The sequence below is a fragment of the Marmota flaviventris genome, chromosome 4 (genome assembly GCF_047511675.1).
Source record: "Marmota flaviventris isolate mMarFla1 chromosome 4, mMarFla1.hap1, whole genome shotgun sequence".
Taxonomy (NCBI): Eukaryota; Metazoa; Chordata; class Mammalia; order Rodentia; family Sciuridae; genus Marmota; species Marmota flaviventris.
In genome coordinates, this window is record NC_092501.1 from 28,444,649 (window position 1) to 28,470,660 (window position 26,012).

At 42.1% G+C, this 26,012-nt stretch overlaps 1 protein-coding gene across 1 annotated transcript in view; it reads right to left on the reverse strand.

Moving 5' to 3' along the window:
• Positions 1 to 26,012, reverse strand: part of Cnnm1 (cyclin and CBS domain divalent metal cation transport mediator 1) — a 56,136-nt gene that overhangs the window by 10,214 nt on the left and 19,910 nt on the right. Inside the window, exons 3-8 of the mRNA XM_034635846.2 lie at positions 16,411 to 16,554; positions 13,442 to 13,582; positions 12,213 to 12,382; positions 10,324 to 10,423; positions 9,830 to 9,877; positions 6,364 to 6,426 (exon numbers count right to left, since the gene is read on the reverse strand). Coding sequence (XP_034491737.2) covers positions 6,364 to 6,426; positions 9,830 to 9,877; positions 10,324 to 10,423; positions 12,213 to 12,382; positions 13,442 to 13,582; positions 16,411 to 16,554 — 666 coding nt within the window. The remainder of the gene's footprint in view (positions 1 to 6,363; positions 6,427 to 9,829; positions 9,878 to 10,323; positions 10,424 to 12,212; positions 12,383 to 13,441; positions 13,583 to 16,410; positions 16,555 to 26,012) is intronic.

Consider the following 26,012-nt stretch of genomic DNA (forward strand, 5'->3'; position numbering starts at 1 on the left):
AATGAAGAACCAAATTCTTCAGAGAATATGGGGATTTAATTCTGTCTCTTGAAACAATGCTGCTATCAATCAAAATACTTGAATAGAACCTATTTGGAGTGAGTCACGGCGGCTGACAATCTGTTTAGCTGCCAAACTGTTATTGTCTGGCAAACTATGTAGCAGGAAGATTAAAATAACAATAGGTTGATCATTTTCTTGTTAGAACCATAATAATTACTGCCTTAGTATGCCTTAGAATGAAGGATTCCACTTCCATCTTACAATTCTCAGTGAATGTCATTCACCTATGTGCTTTTGTTAACTCAGAAACCTGGGAGTCACCCCTGACTCCTGCCATCTTCATTTCCAACACAAGTCCATCTCATTAATCTCTCTCCAGTAAAGCCCAGTTTCCAACACCTTCACCTGGACCACACTCTCATCTCCCCGCTTATCATCTTTTACAGTCATCCCCCTTATCTGAGGGGGATACATCCCAAGACCTCCAGTGGATGCCTGAAACTACCAATGGTACCAAACCTGATAAATGCCATGTTTTGTCCTATACATACACACTCATGATAAAGTTTAATTTATAAATTAGATTCAATAAGAGATTAGCAGTTATCTCCATTTATTAACCCATAAAATAGAACAATTATAATAATAGTCTATGATGAAAGTTATTTAAAACTTGTGAATTGTTTATTTCTAGAATTTTCCATTTAATATTTATGGACTGAGTAAATGAAATGGTGCACAGAGAAACTGCAGATGAAAGGGACCACTGGGTTCTGTTTTCACCTCAGCTGTCAGAATCATATTTTTAAAACACAAATTAGCTTCCTATTTTATCTGAATAAACCCAAACTTCTCGCTGTGGCACCTGAAGACCCCAGACTTGGTCCTTGCTTTCTTGCCCGGGTCTCCTCTCGGCGGCCCTTCCCCTCCCCTGCTTTGCTCTAGCCCCTGGTCTTTGGGCCTCTTCAACCATGCAAGCTTCTCCCACCTCAGCAGATCCCCCCATCCCCCCACCCACTGCCAAGGCTGCTTGTTTCTCAGGCCCTGGCTGTCACTGAGACGCTGCCGTCTTCTCTGAAGACCTTGTCTGGCCATCCTTTGAAGATTCCCGTTTTCTTCTTTCACTGCCCCTGTCATTCCTTCAAGCATTTAGTTAATTACACATTTATACTTATACATCAGGTCTACTTAGCTCTCGATTCTTGAGTGCAGAGATCCTGTCCTTTCTGATCAGTAACAGTGTAGTGCCTACCTAGCCGGTGCCAGGCCTGGGGGAGATATTCAAGGAAAATTTATGGAATGAACAAATCTGTTTCTTTGAGGAGTCTTAATTTAGAATATAAATTTTGCTTTGTTTTTAAAAAAGATTTCAGAGTTCTCAAGTCATCCTGGAGTTGGAAAGCCTTTTCTCTGAAGGACAGAGTCATTCTGGGGAAACTGACCTTTCCAGGAAGCTGGGGTGGGAGCAGGACACCAGGAACACAGCTGTACAGAGTTAAATTGTGTGTAACCAGAATCCAAGAAGCCTCAGGCGTTGGCCCAGTAACTTGAGGGGGAGGCAACAGGGGAAGGACTCTGTTTGTTTGTCTGTTTAAGAGCAGCTTGTAAATCAGGAGTCCTGAGTTGATGTGAAGGGCCTGCTTATCCACTGGGTGAGGGGCACCAGGCCCTCCTTCAGAGGGCCTGAGGACTGACAGGACAGACCCAGTGCCACAGAGTACATAGTGAAGCACCAAGAAGGGTAGGTGGTGATAGTGTTGGGCAGACACTGGGGCACTCCATTCTTGGTCCTGGTGCCTTGAAAACAAATTGATGAGTTCTGGCTTGGCTAGACACATTTTTGGGTGTTCAGAGTGATGGCTGGCTAAGAAAGTCGGTGTTCTCTCCTCCAGGGTAGCTGTGGAAGTGGGCTGGCAGCCTCCCAGGAGAGCAGTTTCTTTGGCTTATGAGTGGAGTCTGGAAAATTGGACCCTGACCCAGTGAATTTTGGCCTCAACTCAGTTTGGTCATGACCTAAGGGAGAGGACATGAGAAGGGCCTATGGTTTCAGTTATCTGAGAAAGCCCAATCTCACCTTCATCCTCCACTTTGCCTGGCTGGACACGGGACTCACATACACCACGCCTACTGGTCCATACCTATGTCCCTTATGTCATGACTCAAGATGTACTCAGGGAGGATGGCGGGGAAACTGCCCTGTTTTATCTACTACGCTCTTTCCATCCACAGAAGCTTCTGCATGATCACTTCCACTTCTAGTTGGAAACCGAGGTGACAACTACATCCCAGTTCCCCATAAAGCTCTCATCGTCTCCTGGGCACCCTGAAAAGATAGGCCATCTTCCTGCCACTCATGAGAACTCACAAATCAAACACAAGCTACCTCCCTGTTGTGTTAGAAGGAGAAACATCTCTCTCTCTCTCTCTTTTAAGTAAATACACTATTGAAGATTTATTCATAAAATCCCAAAGGGTTTCCAATACCAAAAAAATACAACTGTCTTATGAAGGTCAGCTTTATATAAGAAAATTTTAAAAGAAAAAGGAACCTTCGTTCCGTGACAAAGAACGTCTCGGCTCATCCGAGTGTTGTGCAAGATCAATGTCTCATGTCCCAAAGCCTGACATTCCTCAATAGGTAGGATGCTGATGACTCGGCAGTTTGTAATTGTGCACATACACTCAGAGGTCTCTGAGCGAGGGAAATGGAAATGGAAATGCTTTTAATAAAAACAGAGAAGAAATCAGTAACAGACGAGTGTCCCAGCAGCATGGCAAACTAGTTCAAGTTGTATAATTCCCCTTGGCATTTTCGAAGAGCATGGAGGCACAGCTTGGGGGGTGAAGCAACAAGGAAAATCCTAAGTACAGTGCAAGGATTTCTGAAAGAAGACGGATTGAACAGCAATGCATAAAACCCACCACAGGACCTGTCAATGGAAGGTAAGCCAGGCAGCCAATATGTCCCTGGCGTGCTCTTGCTCTTACAATACACCTTCAATATACACTCTGGTGTGACTGGGTGGTAGGTGGGCAGGATTTTTTGCTCTGGACCCCTAGCTGCTGTGGAGGTTTGGCAGATCACATTCTTGTAGCCTTTAAGTAGTTAGTCTTCAAGAGATAGGTGTCCAGGCTGGCAGCTTGAAGTTACTGAGGTTAGGTAAAGACACTGGGGTAAAATTGGGGGAGGAGAGGAGGTGGGATGGAAAAGGGTTTCACACTGGAATTGAGGCCAGATGGAATCTCACTCTGCACTAATATGCAGGGGCCACAAAACTTAAAGCTCTGGGACTCTTGTTTTACTTGTGACACCTTATTCAAGGAGCCTTCACAACCCTCTCCAGGAAACAGGACCCAAGACACAGAATTAGAATGCCTGACTGTTCCTTAGGTATGAGGATCTGAGGCAAAAGAAGGGCCCAGTGGCTGCCTGTCTACTTCTTTTGAAACATCAGTGAGGGATCAGGGGCACAGCTTCCTTTGGTCATGGTCACTGTGCCATGGGCCATCTGTGTTCTCCGAATCGGAAGGGGTATTTAATTACATAGGCTTATAAGAGAACAAACTGGGATTATTAAAATTCATCATCCTGTGGTAGTATTCAACATCAGACAACCAAATGCCCAAAGCCAGGCCTCTGTCAAAGCTCAATGTGAACTCAGCAAGTCAGCCCAAGTTACGATCCCAGATGAACTCGCTCACATTACAGAGTTTAATGGTTCCCAAATGTTTACTACGCAAGAGCCAACCCAAAGGAATATTTCCACTTGCCACATTTTGCAAAGTAGAAAGATTATTTTTAGTAAGTCCCTGTATATTCACGAAGAAAACTCCATCGTTTTTGATCTCAGAGTGTGTTATAGATGGACAACTGAACATTGAAAAAGAACCCTTGGTTCCCACATCTCTTCTGTATCTGTGATTGTGAGTTTGAAAAGACTATAATGGGGAACTCAACATTATCACTACCACCAGGAGAAGAAATAAGAAATAAATCTGGGGAAAAGGAACAACAACCAATCAGAAGTTTCATTTTAAAATGAAAGCACTTTCAAAGTTGGCTAATTACACGACACTCTGGAGGTAATTTACAAACCACTTGGCTCTCCTTCTTCAAACTGAGATTCAAATAGAAAAGAATGCCCTATTGGTAATGATTTGCAATCCATACACTCCTTAGTTTTGCAATATTTGGTGTGAGAACCCCTGGTCTCAATCCAGTGTGAGCAGCTTGTTCCTTAGCATAGCTAAAGCAAATACGTCACAGTCCTCTAGGGGGAGCAAAATGTCTACATTCAGAGGTGCAAAGGTCCCCGGCAATAGGAGTTCTGAGGCTTGGGTTTCAGTCTTCACCCCTCTCTGTGCTTATTACACATACAAAACTGACTCAATAGCTTAATTTCTGAGTCTCTTTCCTTAGTTACTATTTTCCAGTAATAATTCTTGCATATCTCTCAAGGTGACTGTGGGGATCAAATAAAATAAAAATAGATTTTATTTTAAAAACTTCAAAATCTTACTAATTTCTAGGATATATTTTTTTTCCTGTGTAGATGGGGTTAAGGCCCTACTTCTTCTTCTTCTTTTTTTTCCTGCTGTACCCAGCACCCTGCAGAGCTGAACCAAGAACAGAGAAAGGTTGACCTTGTTCTCATCTCTGTACCAGTGGGTTGCCTAATGGTTTGAACACCCACAGTTACAGAAAATGGGGGGCAGGTTGAAAGTCACAGAGAATGGGGGGAAAGTTTGACTTTGTCCCCAGCCAGAGTCAAAGACGACTCAGCCCCTCCTGGGGGTGACTGCACAGCAAGAATGAGTCATTTTTAATCTCTTTCTGACTAGGTTGCCATGAAGTTCGTCATAATAAATATTGATGAACTTGAATTAACCTTTCTTAAACTGAGAAATTATAATTAACAGGATACTGGTTAACTGAATTTAATTTAAAAAGAAAATACAGCCAGGTAGGGTGTAGCACACCTGTAATCCCAGCTACTCATGGGGCAGAGATAGGAAGATTATAAGTTTAAGACAGCCTGTGCAATTTGGAGAGATCTTGTCTCAAACTAAAAAATAAAAGGTACTAGGGGATATACCTCAGTGGTTGAGTGCTCTTGGGTCCAAACCCCAGTGCCATGAAAAAAAAAATGAGAAAATTTAAAAAAGGGAAATATGCCGCTGCTTTGATACTTTCAGTACAAAATCTTTTAAAAATGTGTCCCCTGCAGAACATTCACAGCATACTCTTGGCATTCTCTGCGATTCACCGCATGTTAAGGATCTTGATGGTCCATGATGTGGTCATTTCTAATTTTGCAGGCATGCAGGAATAGACCACTTAGCTGGTAAGGGTGCCAGACTGGCATCTCACATTGACTGTACTACCTGGTATTCATCATGAAGGCATGAGCATGGAAAACTTTATTTCTTTAGTGGAAAATCACCATCAAGTGAGAGAGAAAACTTTGATGAAATTTGAGAAGGTGGTTAACTTGTCTTGAACAGATAAACATGGGAACCAGATGGTTTTTGATGGAAAAATGTGATTTGGGAGAAAAAAGAAGTCAACATAAATACTTCTGAAGTTGCAGACAGCGGGGTTTAAGGTCTCAGGACATAGCCCTTTTCAGTGTTGAGGGTCTACGATCCAGACAGCAAAACATAACTGGATTCTTCATGATTGAGGGTCTGATGGCACATTGGGATAAGGGACACAGGTGTAGAGGCTATAGGAAATTGGACTGCTTTCTAACAGCAAGGCAATTGAACAAATAAATTCCTGCTTTGGTCATTACTTGCTCTGTGGGCCTAAGAGAATAACCTCTGGAGAAGAAAACAATATAAACAGCTATTTGTTCAGATTCATTACATTCTATTTAGCCGATAAGTTCCTGTGTAGCTCTATGAGGTTTTACTTGATTAAAAACAAATCAGCAATCTTAATTAACATGAGAGGTTAAACCTAACGAAAAAATGTTTTGTAATTTTTACATATAGCATCCTATGAGCACAGTCAGAGGGAATATCACTATTCCATGGTACATTACTAGTAAAAGAGGGATGGGTTAGCTCAAGGCAGAGATCTATCCCTCCAATCTGCAATCAGAAAAATGATAAGGAAAAACTCACAACTATCCTCACCCCCACCACTTCCCATGTATATACACAGATACATGCTGGGGAGGGAAATTCATAAATAATGCCATTGAACCAGAAATGCCTGGACTGTGTGTGCACTATGCTGTAGACATGGGAGTGCCTGTTGGGAGAGACAAGATCTCATGCAGGACAGGGACAGAGACCAAAGGCCTCCTGCAAACTACATTGGATCTGAAGACCTGAGACGCCATGCATGTTTACCTGGGGAGCCTGCCAGAGAGTCCCCTCTGCTGAAGGCGAAGGTACGAGACACAGAGACGGGCACTAAAGAGTCAGGGGCCAAGGATGTGTGAGAGGCGAAGGGGAAGATAAACAAAAGGAGAGAGACAAAGAGCAAAGTGGGTGAGACAGTCTGTTCCTGGATCTTCACAACATCACATTTCTCTGCAAAAAGGAATCTTGCCTCTGAAAACATGGGAGCTGCATCTGCTTACAAAGCCACTCTCCAGAAAGACAAGAAAATAAAATGGACTTTGCTAAAGTTCTTCTGAAAAAATGCACAATAATCTCAGAGGGAACCAGAGATGTCAATGACAAGCATTGACAACCCCCGTGGGGAGTGCGTAGGCAGCATTCTCTCTTCGGTGCCCACCTTGAGCCAGCAAACGTCCTGGGAGCCCAGCACTGCATTCCCATGGGGCTTCCCAGCTGCCTTGTGTGTCCTGCACAGCATTCATAAGCCTGAAAGCCAAGTGCATACTCCTGCTAGGGCAGCCCTGGAGGAAGCGTCACACTCCCTCTGAGGTCATGGTGCAGATAAGCAATGGTGCATTGCTTGCTAGAGGATGGGGACAAGGGAAGGGCAGCATTCTACTGGTTTCAATGTGAATCAACTTGATGAATTAAATCTCAGTCACTTCTTAGCAAATATAAGTGCTCTGAAACACCCGTCTATCTCTTTTTTCTTCTCTCTTTTCCTAGTTTCAGAAATGGTTCTTGCTGGCTATCATATCACATGGTCCTTGGGTGGGAGGTGGAGCTTCTTCTAGTCTTTTCCCCACCTTAAGAAGAAACTCCCCATCAAGAGGAGTTTCTTCCTGAGAATCTGCCTTTACCTGTCTTATCTGATAGCTCCCAGAGTTCCTACCTAGGAGCCAAACAAAGTCAGTCTGCAGGTGGAGGCACACAGAAACAGCTTCTGAGGCCTTATTTCCTGCACCACAGGATTTTATTTGAAATTACTTACCCATGCAGGGCAGTGGGAAATGGGGCTTTATGATCCCAGATAATCATTAATTCTAATGTGAAGTATTAATTAGACACACTGGAGTAAGAAACCCCATAGACTCAAGAAGTACCATAGTTCTTGAATTAAATATATACACCACCAAATAGAAGATGTGTTCTCTGCCCCCCACACCTGTCCTGGCTGCCCTGAGCTCAGGTAAGATTCCTTCAGATTCAGGCTCACCATGGTCTCCTGGATTGTCAGAAATCAGAATGAAGATAAAGGAGACAGTGTGGGTTGTGTTCCCTTCACCCCACCCAGGAAAACCAGAGAGGCTTCCTTGGAATCTCAGTTCAACTTCAATGCATAGTCACAGGGCCAATGATCTGGCAAATTCCATTTTACTTCTCATCCTAAAAGGCTATTTAAGCTGCAAGCTGGCTTCAGGGACAGGGGAAGTTTGCTAGGCCAAGACCCTGCAAGAGTTTACTGCTCTGTACCTTAGGATCATGTTGTCCTTCAACCTATCAACTAAGGTTCTGGGCCAGCGAAAGATATTGCTGGTGGGTGGGGGAACAACCCTGGGTATGGGTAGCTTTTGCAATTATTTCACACACCATGCCCCTAGTAGGGAGGTCTTGGGGGAGGATGGAAAAATATCTCTCTTTACCCCTATTGGCTAATATCATTTCTTTCTATCTTTCTTTTTGTGGTGCTGGGGATTGAACCCAGGGCCTTGTGCATAGGCGGTAAGCACTCTACCAACTGAGCTATATCCCCAGCCCTATCATTTGGTTTTTGCTCTGGAAGATTTATGAAGGTACTCAGAAGCATAGGGAGGGAGTTTAATGCTTCCCTTTAGTAAAGGAGGAAGCAGTGCGAGTTTACTCCTGTCTCACTGATAAGACTGAAGGATTTGACAGAAAGAATTAGAATCAGGAGGTAAGGAAATAAGGAAAAAAAGATAAGATCTTCCTATTAATTTTTTTTCTTTTTCTTGGCAGTGTCAGAGGACTTTTTAAAATTTGTTTTCTTAAAGACAGGCCATTTAAATTGGGTGGGTGGGTTGAGAAGCCCCATGAAACTCTTTTTTTCTCAGAGTTCCTATCTCTTTTTTCTTATAGAAGAGCAAGAACAGGGCCAACATTTCTAGGAACATATTAGAGTTCCAAGAGCAGTCTTGTGATAGATGGTAGAAATCGCCTTTTGAGAAAGCAACCTGTTCCTCACCCATCTGGCATTCTTATGTTGAGTACTTGCTTCCTTCATCAACCCTGATTGAGATTTGTTGGTTTTCATAAGTATAATTATGTACCTTTTTTAAAAAACAGATCTTTAATTCGAGTTCTTTGGTGTGGCAGATACATAGACTTCACTTTAGCCATCTGCTGGGCTGGAAAGTGAAATTACATGGCCAATTGTTCCACTGTTTCCACAATGCAACTGCATTCTGGAACATGATAGATCTAAAATCTGTATTTCATCGTGCTGCATGAGCTAGTCTGGACACCAGGATGCATCTAGGTAAGTCACTAACTTGCTGGGTAATCTGGAGCCAGTCATTTCTTTAGTTTCTCTCATTCTAAAATGGCATTTACCTTTCTGTGTTCTGGGGACTATGATATCAAACTCTGGGACCCTCTAATAAATCCCAATAGAAGGCATATGCAAAATCTTTGTTATGATGAGAGAAAACAAACACCCCATTTGGTATTTAAGTGGCCATCGTAAACACTAACAGCTGAATGCAATGCAAAATTCAGACCAGTGAATCAAAAGGAAATCTAGAGAAAGAATTCTTTCTGAATCATTGCTATTACAATAAATGCCATGCTCTCTAAACACATGTGCAATAATTGTACACAGGAAACAGCAAGAAGATACAGCACAGAAGGTGCAGAGCAAACCAGCCATTAGCCCTGTGCCAGCTTCCCCTGCCCCCTGCCCCAGCAGCATGCATGGCCAGCTGGTAGCCACCTTGTCACCAGCTGAGAGGTGGTGAGCAAGGAGAGAGAAGCAGATAAGCAACATATTGCACCAGCCTGAGATTTACATCCCCAAATCTCACAGTCACTTTTTACTGAGGACAAATATCACAAGACACAACAATAGCACATGGGGGTTTTCAAGTAAAGGCCAGGGCGAATTATCATTGTGGAGAAGGAAAGATTGACCTCCACCAAAGCACACAAGTCACCCGCCTGCAATGCCTGGCAGGTGGCAATAAATGGTACCTCCATCACAAACCTACCCCCTACCACCATTCATTACTTGCATGTGAGCAGAGAAGCCACAGAAAACATTCCGGACACTCAGAACCTGAGCCCCTGTGGTCTGTGGGTACCTGGCAGGAGGCAGTGTTCCTGGCAGAGTATTAAAGAGGCTGCCAGCATTTGTGTTAGCCCATCCCAGGCTCAAAGTGCTTGGTCCAGGTCCCCAGAGTAGGCTGAGGCAGGACCACGATGGGAAGGACGAGGAAGGGGTTTGAGAGATACATACGAAAGACAGAGGATCCAGCCAGACTTCCAACCTTCCGCACGTCATTATCTAAGGACAGAAGGATGCAGTGGGTTTCAGAGGCCATTCAGAAAACACACCTTCTTCTAGGAATCTCTACTTCCATTCCGCCCCCCACTACCAATTAACCCTGTAAAAACAAGGCAAGCAAAGGGAAGGTAGGAAACAAGTATAAAAAAGCAAAATAAACTTGTCTTTCACACTGAGAAATACCACTCTCCATCCCCAACACTTGATAATGTGATTGCTTTTTCCAACTTCATTTTTCCTTTCTTATTTTTTTTAAGCATGAACAAAGTTTATGAAAAGTGATTTTTATGCCCATTTTTCAGAGAGGAAACTGAAGCCGAGGAAGTTGAGTGGCTTGTCCAGAGTCCATGACAGGAGTCAAAAGAGGAGTCAAGACTTGAGCCTAGATGATTTTTCTAAGACATTCCATTGCTTCCCAACAAGCCATGGCTTGGAAAATGGAATACCTGAGCAAGCAGTAGTCATGATGGCTGGGACACCATAGTAGGTAAAGGCTCCATTCTCAAAGCGAAGGCCTTCCTTACCGACCTCCACTTCCACTTTACCCTGGAGAAAGAAGGAGGGTACTGAGGGCGTTGTGTGTATGAGCAATTCCAGATCTATTATAAATTATGACCCTAAGGACTTTGGCTTGGATGACAAGTAGATTTTTGTTTTTATCACAGGGCAATATTAATTCTATCCAGATCTATGCTGCAAAAACAGCAGCTCCAGCTTTGGTAACTCTTCGCAGTAAACTCATTCCTTCATTATTCATAAAGCAACACCCAGTCATGAATAACCAAGCTCTCCTTGCATACAGTAATGGCCCTCCCATGACACAGGATCAAGAACCAGCTAAAAGTCAGAGCCCCATAAATAAACATTCCCCCAACTGGGTTAGTCTGAGATTAGACCATTAAAAAAAAAAAAAAAGTCTGGCTGAGATAAAATCTAATCATGGGGCTGAGGTTGTGGCTCAGTGTTAGAGCACTTGCCTACCACATGTGAGGCACCGGGTTCAATCCTCAGCACCACATAAAAATAAATAAATAAAATAAAGGTATTTATTGTGTTCATCTACAACTAAAAAAATATAATCATGTGTGAAGCTTTTTGAATTATAGATGATAGTTATGGCTAGTGTATAGTGTGTTTATGGATCTGATACTGGGTTATATGCAAACATGGATTCTTTTTCAACTGACCCCACAGACCCATGGGATCTATACCATTTTTATCCCTAGTTTACATGCATCAATTTTGAGGCTCAGAGAAGTTAAGTAACAGTCAGGTTAGTTAGAAAATGGCAACATTGGAATTTTAAAGGCATATCTTTCCAATTTCTGAGCCTACCCTTTTGCTATAAAATTTGTTCCCTTCACATTTTATATGAGAACCAAGATTTTTTTGATTAGTGTAAGACAAAGGTTTTATGTGGTATTATGTTTTATAAATACTGTAACGGGACTCATCTCAATTGCCAACACTGAAGAACGTGACTCCATTTTTGGAGAAGAAAGGTCCTTTTTTTTTTTGAGGCTATTTAGAAAGATATTTGTGAGGCAAATGACAGTGTCAGAGCAGAGGCCAAGGTGGACCACAACAAAGAGAGGTAATTTCTAAGTTCATTGAGCTTTATCAAGTTCTCAAGACCATCATTTTTTTAGGGTCCATATGATTCTGTTGGGAAGAGATTCTCTGTCTCATGGTGGGGCCAGGACAGGGCACCAACAGTGTTCCAGTAGAACCACACCTGACACTTATTCAAGTCAGGCCTGACCCAGGGCAGAAAGTGATCATCCTTGAATGAATACCGGGAAGATGCTGCACTTATTTTACTTAGTCATCTTCTCCCTTCCTGCTCCTCTGAAGGGGAGAAGATGCAAAGGTTGAATGTGGCACAGACAACAAATGCGTCCCATGTGCCTCCAGAGAGCACAGAGAGGACCAGTGTGGAAGTCAGAGACAGTGAGATTTCAGCTTGACAGAGGAAAGGGTTTAAATAAGAATTGTCTAAAGTTTATGAGGCAGTAGACAGTTTCACTTTGAGGGATAAAGCAGAGATAAGGAGATCCCTGGGATTGTGCAGGGTAGCAGTTTCAGAAGTTCAGTCCCTCCTGAAATATCACTGAGGGGTCAGACTAAAGGTCAAAGATCTCGCCTCTCCTAGGACACTAGTCTTCTCTGCCTAGGCCCCTCCTGTAGGTCACACAGAAATGACTTCCCCAGTGGTCTTTCTCTCACGGCAGCCAGCCAAGGCTTGGCACCTGGCATGGAGGAAGGCATGCCATTCCCCTTTGCTCTGCAGATGCCTTCCTCTTGCCCTTACAAGTTCCCTGACTTTCCTACTCACCTGTAGGAGCAGCACAAAGTAGTCCACAGGGCGGTTGCGCTGGTAGAGGTAGTGTTCTGGGGCCTTCTTGTTCTTCTCGTCAAATTTCAGCTCCTGGATCACGTTGGGATGTTTCAGGAGACGGAGCAGGATCTTCTCCGAAAGGTACACAGACTTAAAAGGCTCCACTTCTAGGAGACAGTGGGAGGTAGAGAGGAGTGAGCCCCTCCCATGCCCTGCCCACTTCAGCAGTGGTAGCTGGGAGGAGTCAGAGTGGGTGCAGCTGAGTTCATGTAGAACACCCCCTTCAAATCCCCGGGCACTGGGCTGGTGGGCTTCTGTGATTCCTTGGGGATGAAGGATTCTAAATCCAAGTGTGCATCTCGGGGCCTTCCTCATGCCCTCTGGGGACTTGTGTCTCTGCAACAGCATCTCAGGAGAAGTAGGTCACCAGTCTGGAACTGTCAGTTTGTTATTAATTTTCTCTTTGATTTTTATTTAAAGTTGGGCATGGATAACTAAGCCATATAGAGAACAAAGACTTTAACACTATCATAGAATGAAATATAGAGAATTTTTTCTGACTTATCTGCATGACATTTGTCTGATGAATGCAATGTAATCCCAAGTTTATTGAGACAGGTACTTATTTAAATGAGAAGTTGTCAATAATGTGAAGCATCATTGTATCACATTTATTTATTAATAGATATTATTATATATTTATACTTTAGCATATTATTAGATTACATTAAACAGGTAGAACTGCTTTGTTCTGGGAAATGAGCCTGTGGTTGAAAGAAATCTGTATTCAGAACTAGATCACATGTTGAAAACCTGACTTTAAAAAAGCTCTAATTTAAAATTTTCTACTTTTCAGCACATGGAACGGTGCTTCCTAGCACTCATTGTATACTCAATAAATACATGCTGACTTAATAAAACACTGAATTTAAGAGATGGATATGCTCATTCTAGTTTAGCACATTGATTAAGTGTGGCTGAGAAGGTCAGAGAGTTCAAAGACAATTTTTACCTTCCTCACAAGGAGTTTATTTTTAGCTTCTCACCTCAGGACAGGGAGAGGCATTCTGTCACCCTGCAGAAGGCAACCTTCTTCCTAGAACAGTGGTTTCTTGGTGCCTCCACATGTGGAGGTGAAGTTGGAAGGTATTACAGTGGGTGGTGCCTGGTCCCACCCTAGATTCTGCTGGGGCTGCTTTAGGCTGGAGACCAGGGTGGGCTCTTACCTGTGGCCATGAATCGGTGCGTGGCTAGCAGAAGCTGTGGCGAGATCTTCACTCTGATTTCTGAGTCGGAAAGCTTAAATAAGGAGAAGTCATGCCGCTTCCTCTCCCGGTGTGGGACCCTCTGCTTTTTCCGATTGTCGGCTGCAGGGTCACAGGGGTCAGATTTCAACTATCTCAGAATCATTATTGATCTTTAGAGATTTAACAAGAGTCACAGGGGACACAGACACATCCTTTGGGACCACACACATTTCTGCAGGGCCAACTATTATCTTCTGTTCTAGGACATCACAATGCCTCTTTGCTAGAAGAGAGGTGACCAACATGGGGTAGCAGGTGGGAGATAGCTCTCAACTTCTCAGTGTGATCTACTCTTAGGTGTAGAAGTAGCAAAGGGGAAAAGGCTGGCGTGGGGTTCCCAAGTCGGGATTCTGGCGCTGGCTCCTCTACTTATCAGCTGTGCAGCCTCTCTAAGCACCAGAGTTTCTGTTTGCTTTAATCTATACAAGGAGGCAAGCATATTTAAACATAGCACTTCTACTTATCTAATGTAGTTATTATGAAACATCAACAGGAGATCACACGTGAAAGCGCTTATACAGTCATACAAACCTGAAGGACTGACATTCTTGCGGTTGGTGGGGCCCTGGGCATTTCTGCTTCTGACCCCCTCTTTTCCCCCAAACTGAGTTCATCTTCCTGCTGATTTAAACCATGCTCTGAGCAATAGCGGAGGCATGCCACTTTCTTACCAGCCAGAGTTCTCATGCTTCAACCCCAGCCCCTCTACTGGGAAAAATCAGGGAAAATACAATAAGAAAGAAAGGAGAAGAAACAAGAGTGGATCCATAATCTATAAATGCAGGGGACTTAGGCAGGTCCTGGAGCCTCCAAAAGCCTGTATACTGGGCATGTGATTAGAGGTTGAGAAAATTTGCTTCCCCCAATTTAATTTTTTTTCTTAATTTTTAAGGTTGTCTTTGAAAAAAAAAAAAAAAAACAGAGCTGTACATTTAGTGGGGATGTTTTCTGGTCATTTCTCTTGCTTTCCCTGAGCTTTGAAAACATTTTGAAACTGCTAGCCTATCTCACCTGTGCTAAGGGGAACAGGAAAGGGACCTGGGTTCTCTCTCCAAACTTGACCTGAAAAACAATAAGGCTACAGGGAACTTATTGTGCAAGTGGACTGGAGGCAGTAGAAATGGAAGGGGGTGAACCCGGGCAGGAAATAGGACTCCAGAATCTGACTCCCTCTTCTTTTGGAGCCTGCTTCTTCTGGATCCTTTAAATTTCCTTCTAGAAGGGAGAAAGTGCCCTTCCACCCACTTTTGTGGGTCTTTGTAGTCATTGGGTCCCTTCTTTAACAATACTCCTTTTGCTTAGGTGTGGAGATGCAGGTGTCCAGATCACATAAGAAGTCAGGGTCATGTACGAAGAAACACAATATTCCTGGCTCATCGGTCTTTTCACAGTTCTTAAAGAATTGCACCAGAATTTTTTATTTAAGGGTAGAAAATCCCTGACCCTCTTCTGTAGAAAGAGGATCATTCAACATATGAGTAGCAAGTCAAGGTTCAGGACCTTCTGATTTGTATGACACGTTTGCCTACATATCCCTCCCTCTCCCCCATCAGAATGGCACTCCATATTTAGTCATTAGAGAAACATTCCTGCAGTCCCCCTGGTGGTCTGGTGTAAGTGGAACTCCAAGGGGTCCTGGGATCTGCCTTCATTTCTTTAATTAGAAATGAAACAGTAAGGTTGTTTAAACAAATACACTGAGAGGACCTTACTCATTTAAACAACTCTCAGACAATAATACTCCAATGTGATGTTTTCACAATTGTCTCTACTGAGACACTTGGGAGTTCCAGAGCAAGGGTGTGGGCACAGGTGGAAAAGGGAGCTGGAATGGAGATGGAGAGGCCATTTCTGAGCTCAATCCCTGTTCAAAGAGTCTGGCCAGCACAGCACAGAAAAAAACAGGTCCCTGGAGGGAGGCACTGTGACACTCCCCCTAGATTTTGTCAAGTTCTGGCCCAGCTTTCAGGTTTGATCTTGTCTAGATCCAGAGGGGAGGCTCCCTTTCTGCACCATATGGAATCAATGCTTTTCCTCCCGGGAGCATTTCTCAAAGGCTACGTCTAGCAAACTAAGGACAGAGGTCTGAACTGAGATATCTGACGGGAAAGGGATGGCTGTCCCATGAGATGAAATCCTGAGGAGGAAACACTTCCTGGCCCAGTGACTTCCCTGGATTTAGAAAACATTCCCATCCCAGAGACAAAGCACGCCTTCGTAATGTTTGCAAGCAGAGCTTTGTTAAGGCTTGGAAGTCAAAGAAGTGTCTGCAGAGAGGAGTCCATTTTGTTCCTGAGGTGGTAGGGTAGGAGGGTGAGGGGAGTAGGGGTAGGAGCCAGGCAGGCACTTGCTTCAGGGGCGAGTGGGGACAATGAGGAACCCAGGGTGGTGATGTCAAAAGGGATCGGGGAGAAGAGCAGCATCCAAGAAGGGACATTTAAGTTTTTGGCTTAGGTGTGGAGAGGGCAATGCCACGACAGTCTCCACTGCGGTCCCCCTGGTGGTCTGGTGTAAGTGGAACTCCAAGGGGTCCTGGGATCTGCCTCCAAGTATACAAAAAGGCAATTCAGGAACAACACGGGGCAGAAACAAGGACAGAAAGGTTCCAGCCACCCTGAAGTGTACACCATGTCTCTTTTTCATCCAAAGGCTGGGAGGTCTCCTTTCCCTAGTCTAGGCTAGTTCCTGGAGGTTGTCTCCTGATTCACACTTTGCTAGTGACTCAGGTTGATTCAGGCCATGGTATCTGGCTGTGCCAGCACCAGGCAGAGGTGGCTGTCACACATCAGTGCATAGGGCTTGCCCTGACATTTTTACACTGTACACATCAAGCTAATTGTGAGGAAAATAAGATGACCTCGGAGAAACAGCCGAGGCCCTGAACTTACTGTAGAGGTCAGTTTCGTCCAGGATCTCTGACTTGATGATCTCCTCTATGATGTCCTCCAGTGTGACAATGCCCATCACCTCATAAAAAGGGTCCCCCTCTCCCTCGTTATTCACCCGCTGGACAATGGCCAGGTGAGATTTTCCTAGAGAATAAATGAAATCATAGTTCAGTTTCCAGGACATTTTCAGAGAATTTTCCTCATAAGAAAATGATACCAAGTTGCTGCCTGAAGAATTCGAGGACTGAACTCATCCTTGGACTTCCTTAAAATATAAAATTTGTGTACAAGTTTTTATATGCAAAAATTTGTGTACAAGCTCTTATATATACAAGCTTTTTTATGCAAACCTCATACTTTTTAAAGAAATATACACCTTGTGTTTTGCTTAAAGATAGGGGCATGTTCTGAGACATGCTTTGCTAGGCAATTCCAGACCTAGTGGGTATGTGAAAAAGTTTTGTAAATTATAATGTGTCATGGCCAGAAAATTCATTTTTATTAGCTAGCAATGAAATAACAACTCTTCACATTTATTGAGCTCTTATTATTGTCCAGGCACTGTTTGGAGCACTTTCCATATGTCAATTTTTTTAATCCTCATAACAATGCCTGCGGATAACTACTGTTACCTGTATCTTACCGATGAAAGAACTGAGGCACGGATTGCTTAAGTAACATGCCTAAGGTTGCACAGCTGATGAGAGGCACAGCTGGAGTGCAATCCTAGTAACTGATTTCGGTCCTAGCCTAGAGACTAAAGTCTTATCTAACTGTCCTGCTTTATGTCAATTCTACTTTCTTCTGTAATATAGACCCATTTCCTTGTCCTGTTCCTAAAATGTAAAACTGAGTGCTGGTTCTTTCTCTTGGCTATGAGATATTTGTTTTTCTGTTTTTTTTTTTTTTTTTTTTTTAAAGAGAGAGGTAGAGAGAGAGAGAATTTCAACATTTATTTTTTAGTATTTGGCGGACACAACATCTTTGTTTGTATGTGGTGCTGAGAATCGAACCCGGGCCGCACGCATGCCAGGCGAGCGCGCTACCGCTTGAGCCACATCCCCAGCCCAGGCTATGAGATATTTAAGGAGAAAATCTGGCGTACTGACTCAGATGTTATTCTTGCAAAAAAATAAAAATAAAAAAAGAAGTTCATGCTTTATCAGCTTTTGCTTGGATTCTGTTAAAAGTACAAGAGGAGAGAAATAGTATGACAGATGCAAAATTAACTATTAAAATTGAAACACATAGCCACTCCTTGGGATTTTTAAATGAAATAAAATTGGAAAGATGATATTTTCATCATCTAACAATGGTCTTTAATTTTTTTCCCCCACCTTCAACTTAATCTTTGACCTCCTTCTATACTGATCATGCCACAGTCCTACACAAAAATCCTCCATGGCTCCCTAGTGGTACAAAATCAAGTCTGAACTCATTAGTTAGCTAAATCAAGGCTACACACTGGTTTGATCCTGTCTTTCTTGCTGCATGCCCTACTACATCCCTTCATCATTCCAGGTGTTCCAGGTGGCCTCACTTCCTCAGTTTACCCTGCATACCTTCTCTACCTCTGTGCTCACATGGTGGCCTTCCTGGACCCTATCTCTGCTGGCTCTTCAGGCTCCAGATCATGTGCCAGCTCTTTGGGAAAACTCTTCCAGATTGGCCCCATTCAGAATCTGGACCAATCATTGCTTGCTTTGTGCTTCTAAGCCTTTGATAACTTCATGAGAGCAGGTATCAAAATTTGCTGCTTCTTGTAACTAGCAATGTATGTGTCCTACACTGGACACTGTGTCTCCTACAAATCATGAGCTCCTTCAGGACAAGGAATCACACCCTTGAACAGGGTGTGATCTCTCTGTGTATCTGGCAGCTGATACATGCCTGATGGACTGAACTAAGATGATGACTGAATGAAAATCCATAGCTGGTAGATAAATGACAAAAAAATCAGATATTAAAATCTTTATTAATTTTTGTACCAGGGATTGAACCCAGGGGCTCTTAGCCATTAAGCCATGTCTCCAGCCCTTTTTATTTTTTTATTTTGAGACAGGGTCTCCCTAAGTTGCCTAGGGCCTTACTAAGTTGCTGAGGCTGGTCTTGAATTTGAAATCCTCCTGCTTCAGCCTCCTGAGCCACTGGGATTACAGATGTGCACCACCATGTGTAGCAAACCTTCATTTTTTTTTTTTTTGACAGAATACTATGTGTTTAAATTGAGATCTAAGCCCTGCATCAGCAGTTCTAAAATTATCCTTTAAAACAACTGCATCCTACCTAACCAGACTAAAGTGTTTTGTAGCTTAAATTAAATTATGTTAATTTTTGGAATGTGTGTGGTTTAAGGTTTCTTAAAAAATCTCCAACACATTTTTCTTAAACTTATGGCACCTGTTCTCACTTCTTTGCTAACATGTGCTAGAAGATGACAAAACAAATGACCAATGTGGTGGAAAAACGATTTCTTAAAATCATCTTTTTGGGCTGGGGATGTAGCTCAGTTGGTAGAGTGCTTGCCTCACAAGCACAAGGCCTTAGGTTCAATTCCCAGCACCCCCCCAAAAAAAATTATAATGGGTTCTTTTTGGAATGTGGAGCCCAAATGCAATCCAGCAATACTTCCCACTATTAGTAATGATTGAGTCATATGATAGAATTATATAAATTAATACCTTTTGCTATTTTACAAAGAGTGCTATAATTTTTACATGAAAAAGTCACCTTTGCTCTATAATTTATGAGGTCAGTCATCAAGGAATAGAGATTTTTAGGATCTATTTATATGATATTCAAGACAAGACAACATACCTATGTAATCTATTTAGAAACATTTCATAATTTACAATTAGCCTTTACAATTCCCTTCAAAATCTGTACGGAGCTATGAAGGTGGATGTCCCTTCTTAGGTACAGAGTGGGACAGGAATCAGCAGTCACATAGCCAAGTTCTGAGATGACACTCAACAAGGCAAGAAAACCAGCTGCTTCCAAGATACACACACCTGAGGTCCATCCTCTCTCAAAGGCCCTGCACCCCTCCTCTTCCTGGGCCCCAGAAGTGTTTGTAAGTGACACAATCTGGAGACACGGAAAAGTCAGTCACTCCTTCCTCCACAACACTTCGTGCATACTTCAGGATTAACATTTATAATAATAATGGCCATTAATAACACTATTTTCAGAGAAGGCACCATTTACTATACACACTCTAGGGGCCAAGCACAGGGCCAGCATCATACACACACTATTTCACCATGTTATTTGCTATTTCTATTTAATTCCCCACACCACAAAGGTTAGATCTATGAAGAGCAACAGCTATGAATTATTTATCTCTGTTTTCCCAGAATCAAGAATAGTACCTGGTACATTATCATAAAAAAGTCAGCAAAGGGCCAGGCATGATGACAGGTACCTGTAGTCCCAGCTACTTGGGAGGCTAAGGTAGAAGGATCACTTGAGCTCAGGAGATTGAGACCAGTTTGGGAAACATAGCAAGACCTTGTCCTGACTCTCACAAAATATATGTGACCAAGTATTCAAAATGATATTTTTTCAGGAAAATATACAACTGGTCCATGCAAATGAAGGAATGCTTAACACCATGAACTCAATAATTGATAGCTGGTAACTGAATAGCCACATGCAAAAGAATGAAGTTGAATAGAACCTGGAATCATACACAAAAATCATGTCAAAATGGATCAGACATGTAAAAGTGAAAATTATAGAACTCTCAGAAGAAAACACAGGAGTAAGCTTTGTGACTGTAGAGTAAACATGGGTTTCTTAGATAGGACATCAAAAGAACAATCAAAGAAAGGAAAAAAAAACAGACAAATGTGATTTCACCAAAATTTTTGTCTATACCCCAAAGGATGCCATCAAGGAAGCGAAAAGAAGGAAAAACTCATAGAACAGAAGAAAATATTTATAGATAAAGAACTTATATCCAGATTACACAAAGATACTACAACTCAGGAGAAAATAACTCAAGTAAAAAGTTGACAAATAATTTGAAATGATGTTTCTCTAAGAACGATATGTAATTAGAGAAGATGCTTAACATTATCATCATTAGGGAAATTCAATTTGAAATGTGAATGAGACACCACTTCATACCATGAAGACGGCTATAATAAAAAAGACACCCAATGACAAATGTTGGGGAACATGTGAAAAAACTGAAAGTCTCAGTCATTGCTGGTGATATTCTGGTAGTTTTTCAAAATGTCAGACTCAAAAGTACCATATGATTCAGCCATTCCACTCCTACAGGAATGGAAACATATGTCCACACAAACACATGTAGTAGGGCATGCAGCAAGAAAGACAGGATCAAACAAATATTTTAGAGCAGCATTATTCCTATTTAAAAAAGTGGAAGCAACTCAAATGCTCCCAAATAAATGAAATGCGGTGTAGCCATACAATGGTATACAATGGACTTTTATCTGATCATAAAAAGGAATAAGGTAAGATTTTAACATAGGTGAACCTTGAAAACATTATGCTAAGTGAAGGAAGCCAGACACAAAAGGCCACATGTTATATGATTCAATTTATGTGCAATTTCCAAAATAAGCAAATCTACAAAGGAAGAAAGTAGATTAGTGGCTGTCAGGAATTGGGGAAAGAAGGGAATAGGGAGTGATGCTGATGATTTCAGGGTTTTCTGGAAGGTGAAGAAATGTCTGGAATTAGCTAGTAGTGATGGTTGCACAACTAAATGCAAATCAAAACTACTCTAAGATATCATTTCACTCCAGTCAGAATGTCAGCTATTATGAAGACAACAATAAGTATTGGAGAAGATGTGGGGGAAAAGGCACACTCATACATTGCTGGTGGGACTGCAAGTTGATGCAGCCAATATGGAAAGCAGTATGGAGATTCCTTGGAAATCTGGGAATGGAACTATCCTATTTGACCCAACTATCCTATCCCTCTCCTGGGTCTATACCCAAAGGACTTAAAATCAGCATACTACAGGGACACAGTCACATCAATATTTATAGCAGAACAATTCACAATAGCTAAACTGTGGAGCCAACCTACATGCCCTTCAGGAGATGAATGGATAAAAAAATGTGGCATATATACACAATGGAATTTTTTCAGCAATAAAAGAGAATAAAATCATGGCATTTGCAGGTAAATGGATGGTGCTGGAGAAGATAATGCTAATTGAAGTTATCCAATCCCAAAAAAACAAACGCTGAATGTTTTCTCTGATATAAGGAGTCTGACTCTTAGTGGGGTAGGGAGGGGGAGCATGGGAGGAATAGACGAACCCTAGACAGGGCAGAGGGGTGGAAGGGGAAGGGGAGGAAGCAGGGGGATAGCAAGGATGGTAGAATGTGATAGACATTATTATCCAAAGTGCAAGTATGAAGACATGAATTAGTGTCAACATACTTAATATACAACTAGCGATATGAAAAATTATGCTGTATATGTGTAATAAAAATTGTAATGCATTCTGCTGTCATTTAAAAAAATCAATTAAAAAAGAATAGATTAAAAACATAAATTATGCATTTTAAAAGGCTGAATTTTGTGGTGTGAGTTTTAGGACCTATTTATATGATATTCAAGACAACATGACTATGTAATCTACTTAGAAACGTTTCATAATTTACAATTAGCCTTTACAGTTCCCTTCAGAGTCTGTAGGGAGCTATGGGACTGCTTCATAAGGAGAACAGGTTGAAATGAAAGAGCAGATCTGGTTTGATTAGGAATAATAGTATAGTATAAAATATTGCTTGAGAGCATACATCATTGTTTTGTGTTCTAGTATGTGGGGACCAAAAGGGAACCCAGATTAGGCCATTGGGAGACCAGAAATGGGGGAGGGGGTACGTTTTGCTTTTCTGTGGAGGTGGAAATGATGGACAGGGAAGTGGGCTTGGCCACAGAGGGGAGGGGGGGATTTTGAGGACAAACCGCTGTAAGGCTGAGCATAGGAGTTTCCTATCTTTTATTAGAGGTCTCATCAGTTCTCAGGAATGCAGTGTTTAAGATTCACAATCTGGGGCAAATTTGGAGCAGTAGGGGCTCTAATTTCCCCAGTGTTTCTATCTTTTTCTGATTTTCAAACTTTAGCCTGCATTAAAGCCACCTGTCAATACTGGTTTCTAACCCGCATTCTTTCCCCTCCCATGGATGAATGTGGTGCTTAGTTCCTAATGGCATACTTGAATGAGTGGCTTAAGTTTCAGCTATTTCCCTCTTCTGCCTTCCTATGAGATTCTGCGAATGGGAACTGTGGTCTTTCCTGTTGAGCCATCCCTTTGTGGATTATCATAAATGTTCAAATGCCTCCATATTATTCCATTAATTTGTTTTCCTCCAACTTTCTAGACAAGTGAACATTTTAGGCCAATATTGATGAATATCATTACCATTAATATAGAACTTCACAATTTTCCAGGAGGCTTTATACAGAGTACAGAGGAAGAGACATGGAATTTGTGAGAGGATGTTCTTGAGAACTTCCTGCATCCCTCATTGTGTGAATTAGAAATGATTCCCAGGCCCTCAGCTTGCTGTAGAATCTACTGAGACACATGCGTGTTATGCATATTCTTAAACAAGTTAACTTCTTTTTCAACTTAAATGGTCCTCTCTCATGTGGGGGCCATTTTCCTTGAGAGGGGATGTTCCTTTTGGCCCATCTCTGGGAGAAAGATGACATGTGCAGAACAGCAGAGACACCCTGAGTTGCACATATGGAGCAGTAACCTAAGAGAAGTGGTTTGCTCTGCACACCATCAGCCAAGTCCAGAGCAATGGGACCCTGGCAGCATTAACCTTTCCAGTTCTAAAATAGTCAAGACTGTTAAGTCCATGGACATTATGATCTCACTAAGATAGAGCAGAGGCAAGAGGTAATTATTTGGATAGAAACTTCTTGAATGCATTTTTCATGGGGCATTTTTATATGTCCCTTGAGCATACTACTGTGGCACCAAACACCAATAAATGGGAAACCTTGGGCTGAGTTGAAAGGTAAACAGTGGCTTTTATGGCAAGGCACTTCCTAAAAATGAAGGCTACATCTGTCTCTGAGTTGTAAAAAGCACCATTTCCTCTGGGATCACCAGTGTCCCAGTTCTAAACTAGCAACTACAGACTCTCTGACATCTAGTTTGAATCCCTGACATGCTCCTACTATCCAGCCTCCACAGAAGCCCAGGCCTGTCCTGATGGCTTGGCTTGCTGACAGCTGCCTTTTCCTGATTTCTAGCAGCTATGGACTCCTTAACCCTCCTTGAGAGTTTGCTTCCCTCAAGCCTTGACTACTTCCTCCCACTCTCTAATTTATAATCCCTAGCTCCAATGCTGCCCACATCCTAATGAGACACAAAGTGGAGAATATGCACCTATGGCTTGAACCTTGCTTAGAATATAGAGTTAGGATGGTTTCAGTTGGAACTGGAGAAGTAATCCTCAAGGAATCATCAGGGGTCTGAGTCATACCTCTCAAGGATTAAGCGATACTTACGTTGATCCATCTTTCCTCTATTAAATAGCACCATCTGGTAAGACTCTGCACTCCAAATGCTTTGGAATGTATTTCATGTAGCTCAGTGGTTCTCAATGCCGGCTGTACATTAGGATCATGTGTGTAGCTTTACATACATTTTACTGACTGAATCCCACACTCAGAAATTCCTATTTCATTGGTTTGGGATGGGGTCATGGCGTGAGTGGTTTAAAAATTTCCCCCAAGTGATTCTGATATACAGTCAAAGTTGAGAACTATTATTTTGGTTTATGGAAATGGTTCTCAAAGTGTGGTCCTTGGACCAGCAGCAATAGCATCACTGAAGAATTAGCTAGAAATGAAAATTCCCAGGCCCCATCCGAGGCCTAGTGAATCAGAGTCTCTGGGGGTGCAGCCCAGTGATTTGTGGTTTAATAAGCTTTACAGGTAGTTTTGATGCAGGCTGAAGTTTAAAAACCACTGGCTTATGAGTAAGCTTCGTGTCATTCTAGTTATTTGTCTTATGATCTATGAGAAAGGGAAATAAGTACTGAGATGTCTAGTAAATCCTAGCCCCTCAGGTGCACTGGTTAAGGCTCACAGGATGTTAAATATTCACAAAAAGACAGAAAAGAAACTTCTAGAAAAAAGGATAGCTGTCACAGCAAAGTGATTAAATGCTTTCTCCAAATGATGTGGGTGGTTATGGTATTTTTGTAGACATGGGCAGAAAGTAGTTGATAACTTTTAATGCTGGGCTTTGAAAGGGGTCTCTTGTGACTTTTATACCAAGCACCTTTGAGATAGGCTTGAGGTACTGCACTGCAGTACTGCACTATGCTTGAGGTACTGCACTGCAGTACTGCACTATTAGGTTCTTGGAGTGTTTGAGCTCGGCCACATTTCTCAATTTCCCACTGCTAAAAGGTAAACTGGTTTTTTTTTTCCCTGTTGCCACAAGAATCTTAGTACTGGTTTCTGGTAACTGTCTATATAAAGTTCTGTCACAGCTCCATCTAGCATCAACCTATCCAAAGTTAGATTTCTTAGAAGGGTGATTACATTCTTAAAAATATTTTTTAAAAATTATTGATGGACTTTTATTTTTTATTTATGTAAATGCAGTGCTGAGAATTGAAGCCAGTGCCTCACACATGCTAGGGAAGCACTCTACCATTGAGCTACAACCCCAGCCCAAGGGTGACTACATTTTATTATTGCTTTTAAAGAGTAGTTCTCAACTGGGGGTGATTTTACCCCTCCATGAAACATTTGGCAATGTCTGTAGACAATTTTGGTTGTCACAACTTGGGGCTAGTGTTTAGTTGGTAGAAACCAGGGTTGAGCTTAAACATCCTAAAATTATAGCCTCCCCCTATCCCAACAAGAACTTGTCCAGGCCCAGATGTTAATACTGCTGAGGTTGGAAAGCCTGTTTTAAAGATACAGAAAATCAGGCAGTGACAGCAACATCACACTGTATTTAAAATTGTATTTGAACAAAATGAAATATCCTTCAAGGCTCTTTAATAAATATAGCCTCATGTGCTCTAGATGGGTTAGGTATATCTCACAGAGAGCTCTCAAGGACCTTGTTAGCATATTTCTTATGCCTTGGGAAAAAATCAAATAATTGATTTGATTCCTCTCTTTCAAAAATAGCTACAGCACTTTGGCAAGGTAATTGTTTCCAAGGTAAAATATAGAAGCAAGGAGGGCATATTGCCTAGAAATAGAAAACTAAGGAAAGCAGAAATCGTTTGATGGTATCTGCCTCACTTATGACCTTCACTTTATAAAGTGTAGTGGTTTTGCTATGCTCTTCCTGGTGTCTCTGCAGCATCTTTGATTCGTTTGGTAGATAGTACAAGTACCTTTTTTTTTCCTTACCTTGGATTTTGTGACTTGCTATCATTTCAAGCTGTTCCTTGGAGTAGCAGCATGAACATCACCTGGGCACTTGTTCTGGGACCCCATTTCTGACCTACTGAATCAGGATCTTGGGGGTGAGGAGGTCACAGACAGGCTGAAATACTGAGTTCTCTAGGTGAGTCTTATGCACATTAAAGTTTGAGAAGCACTGCTCTTGACACTTGCTACT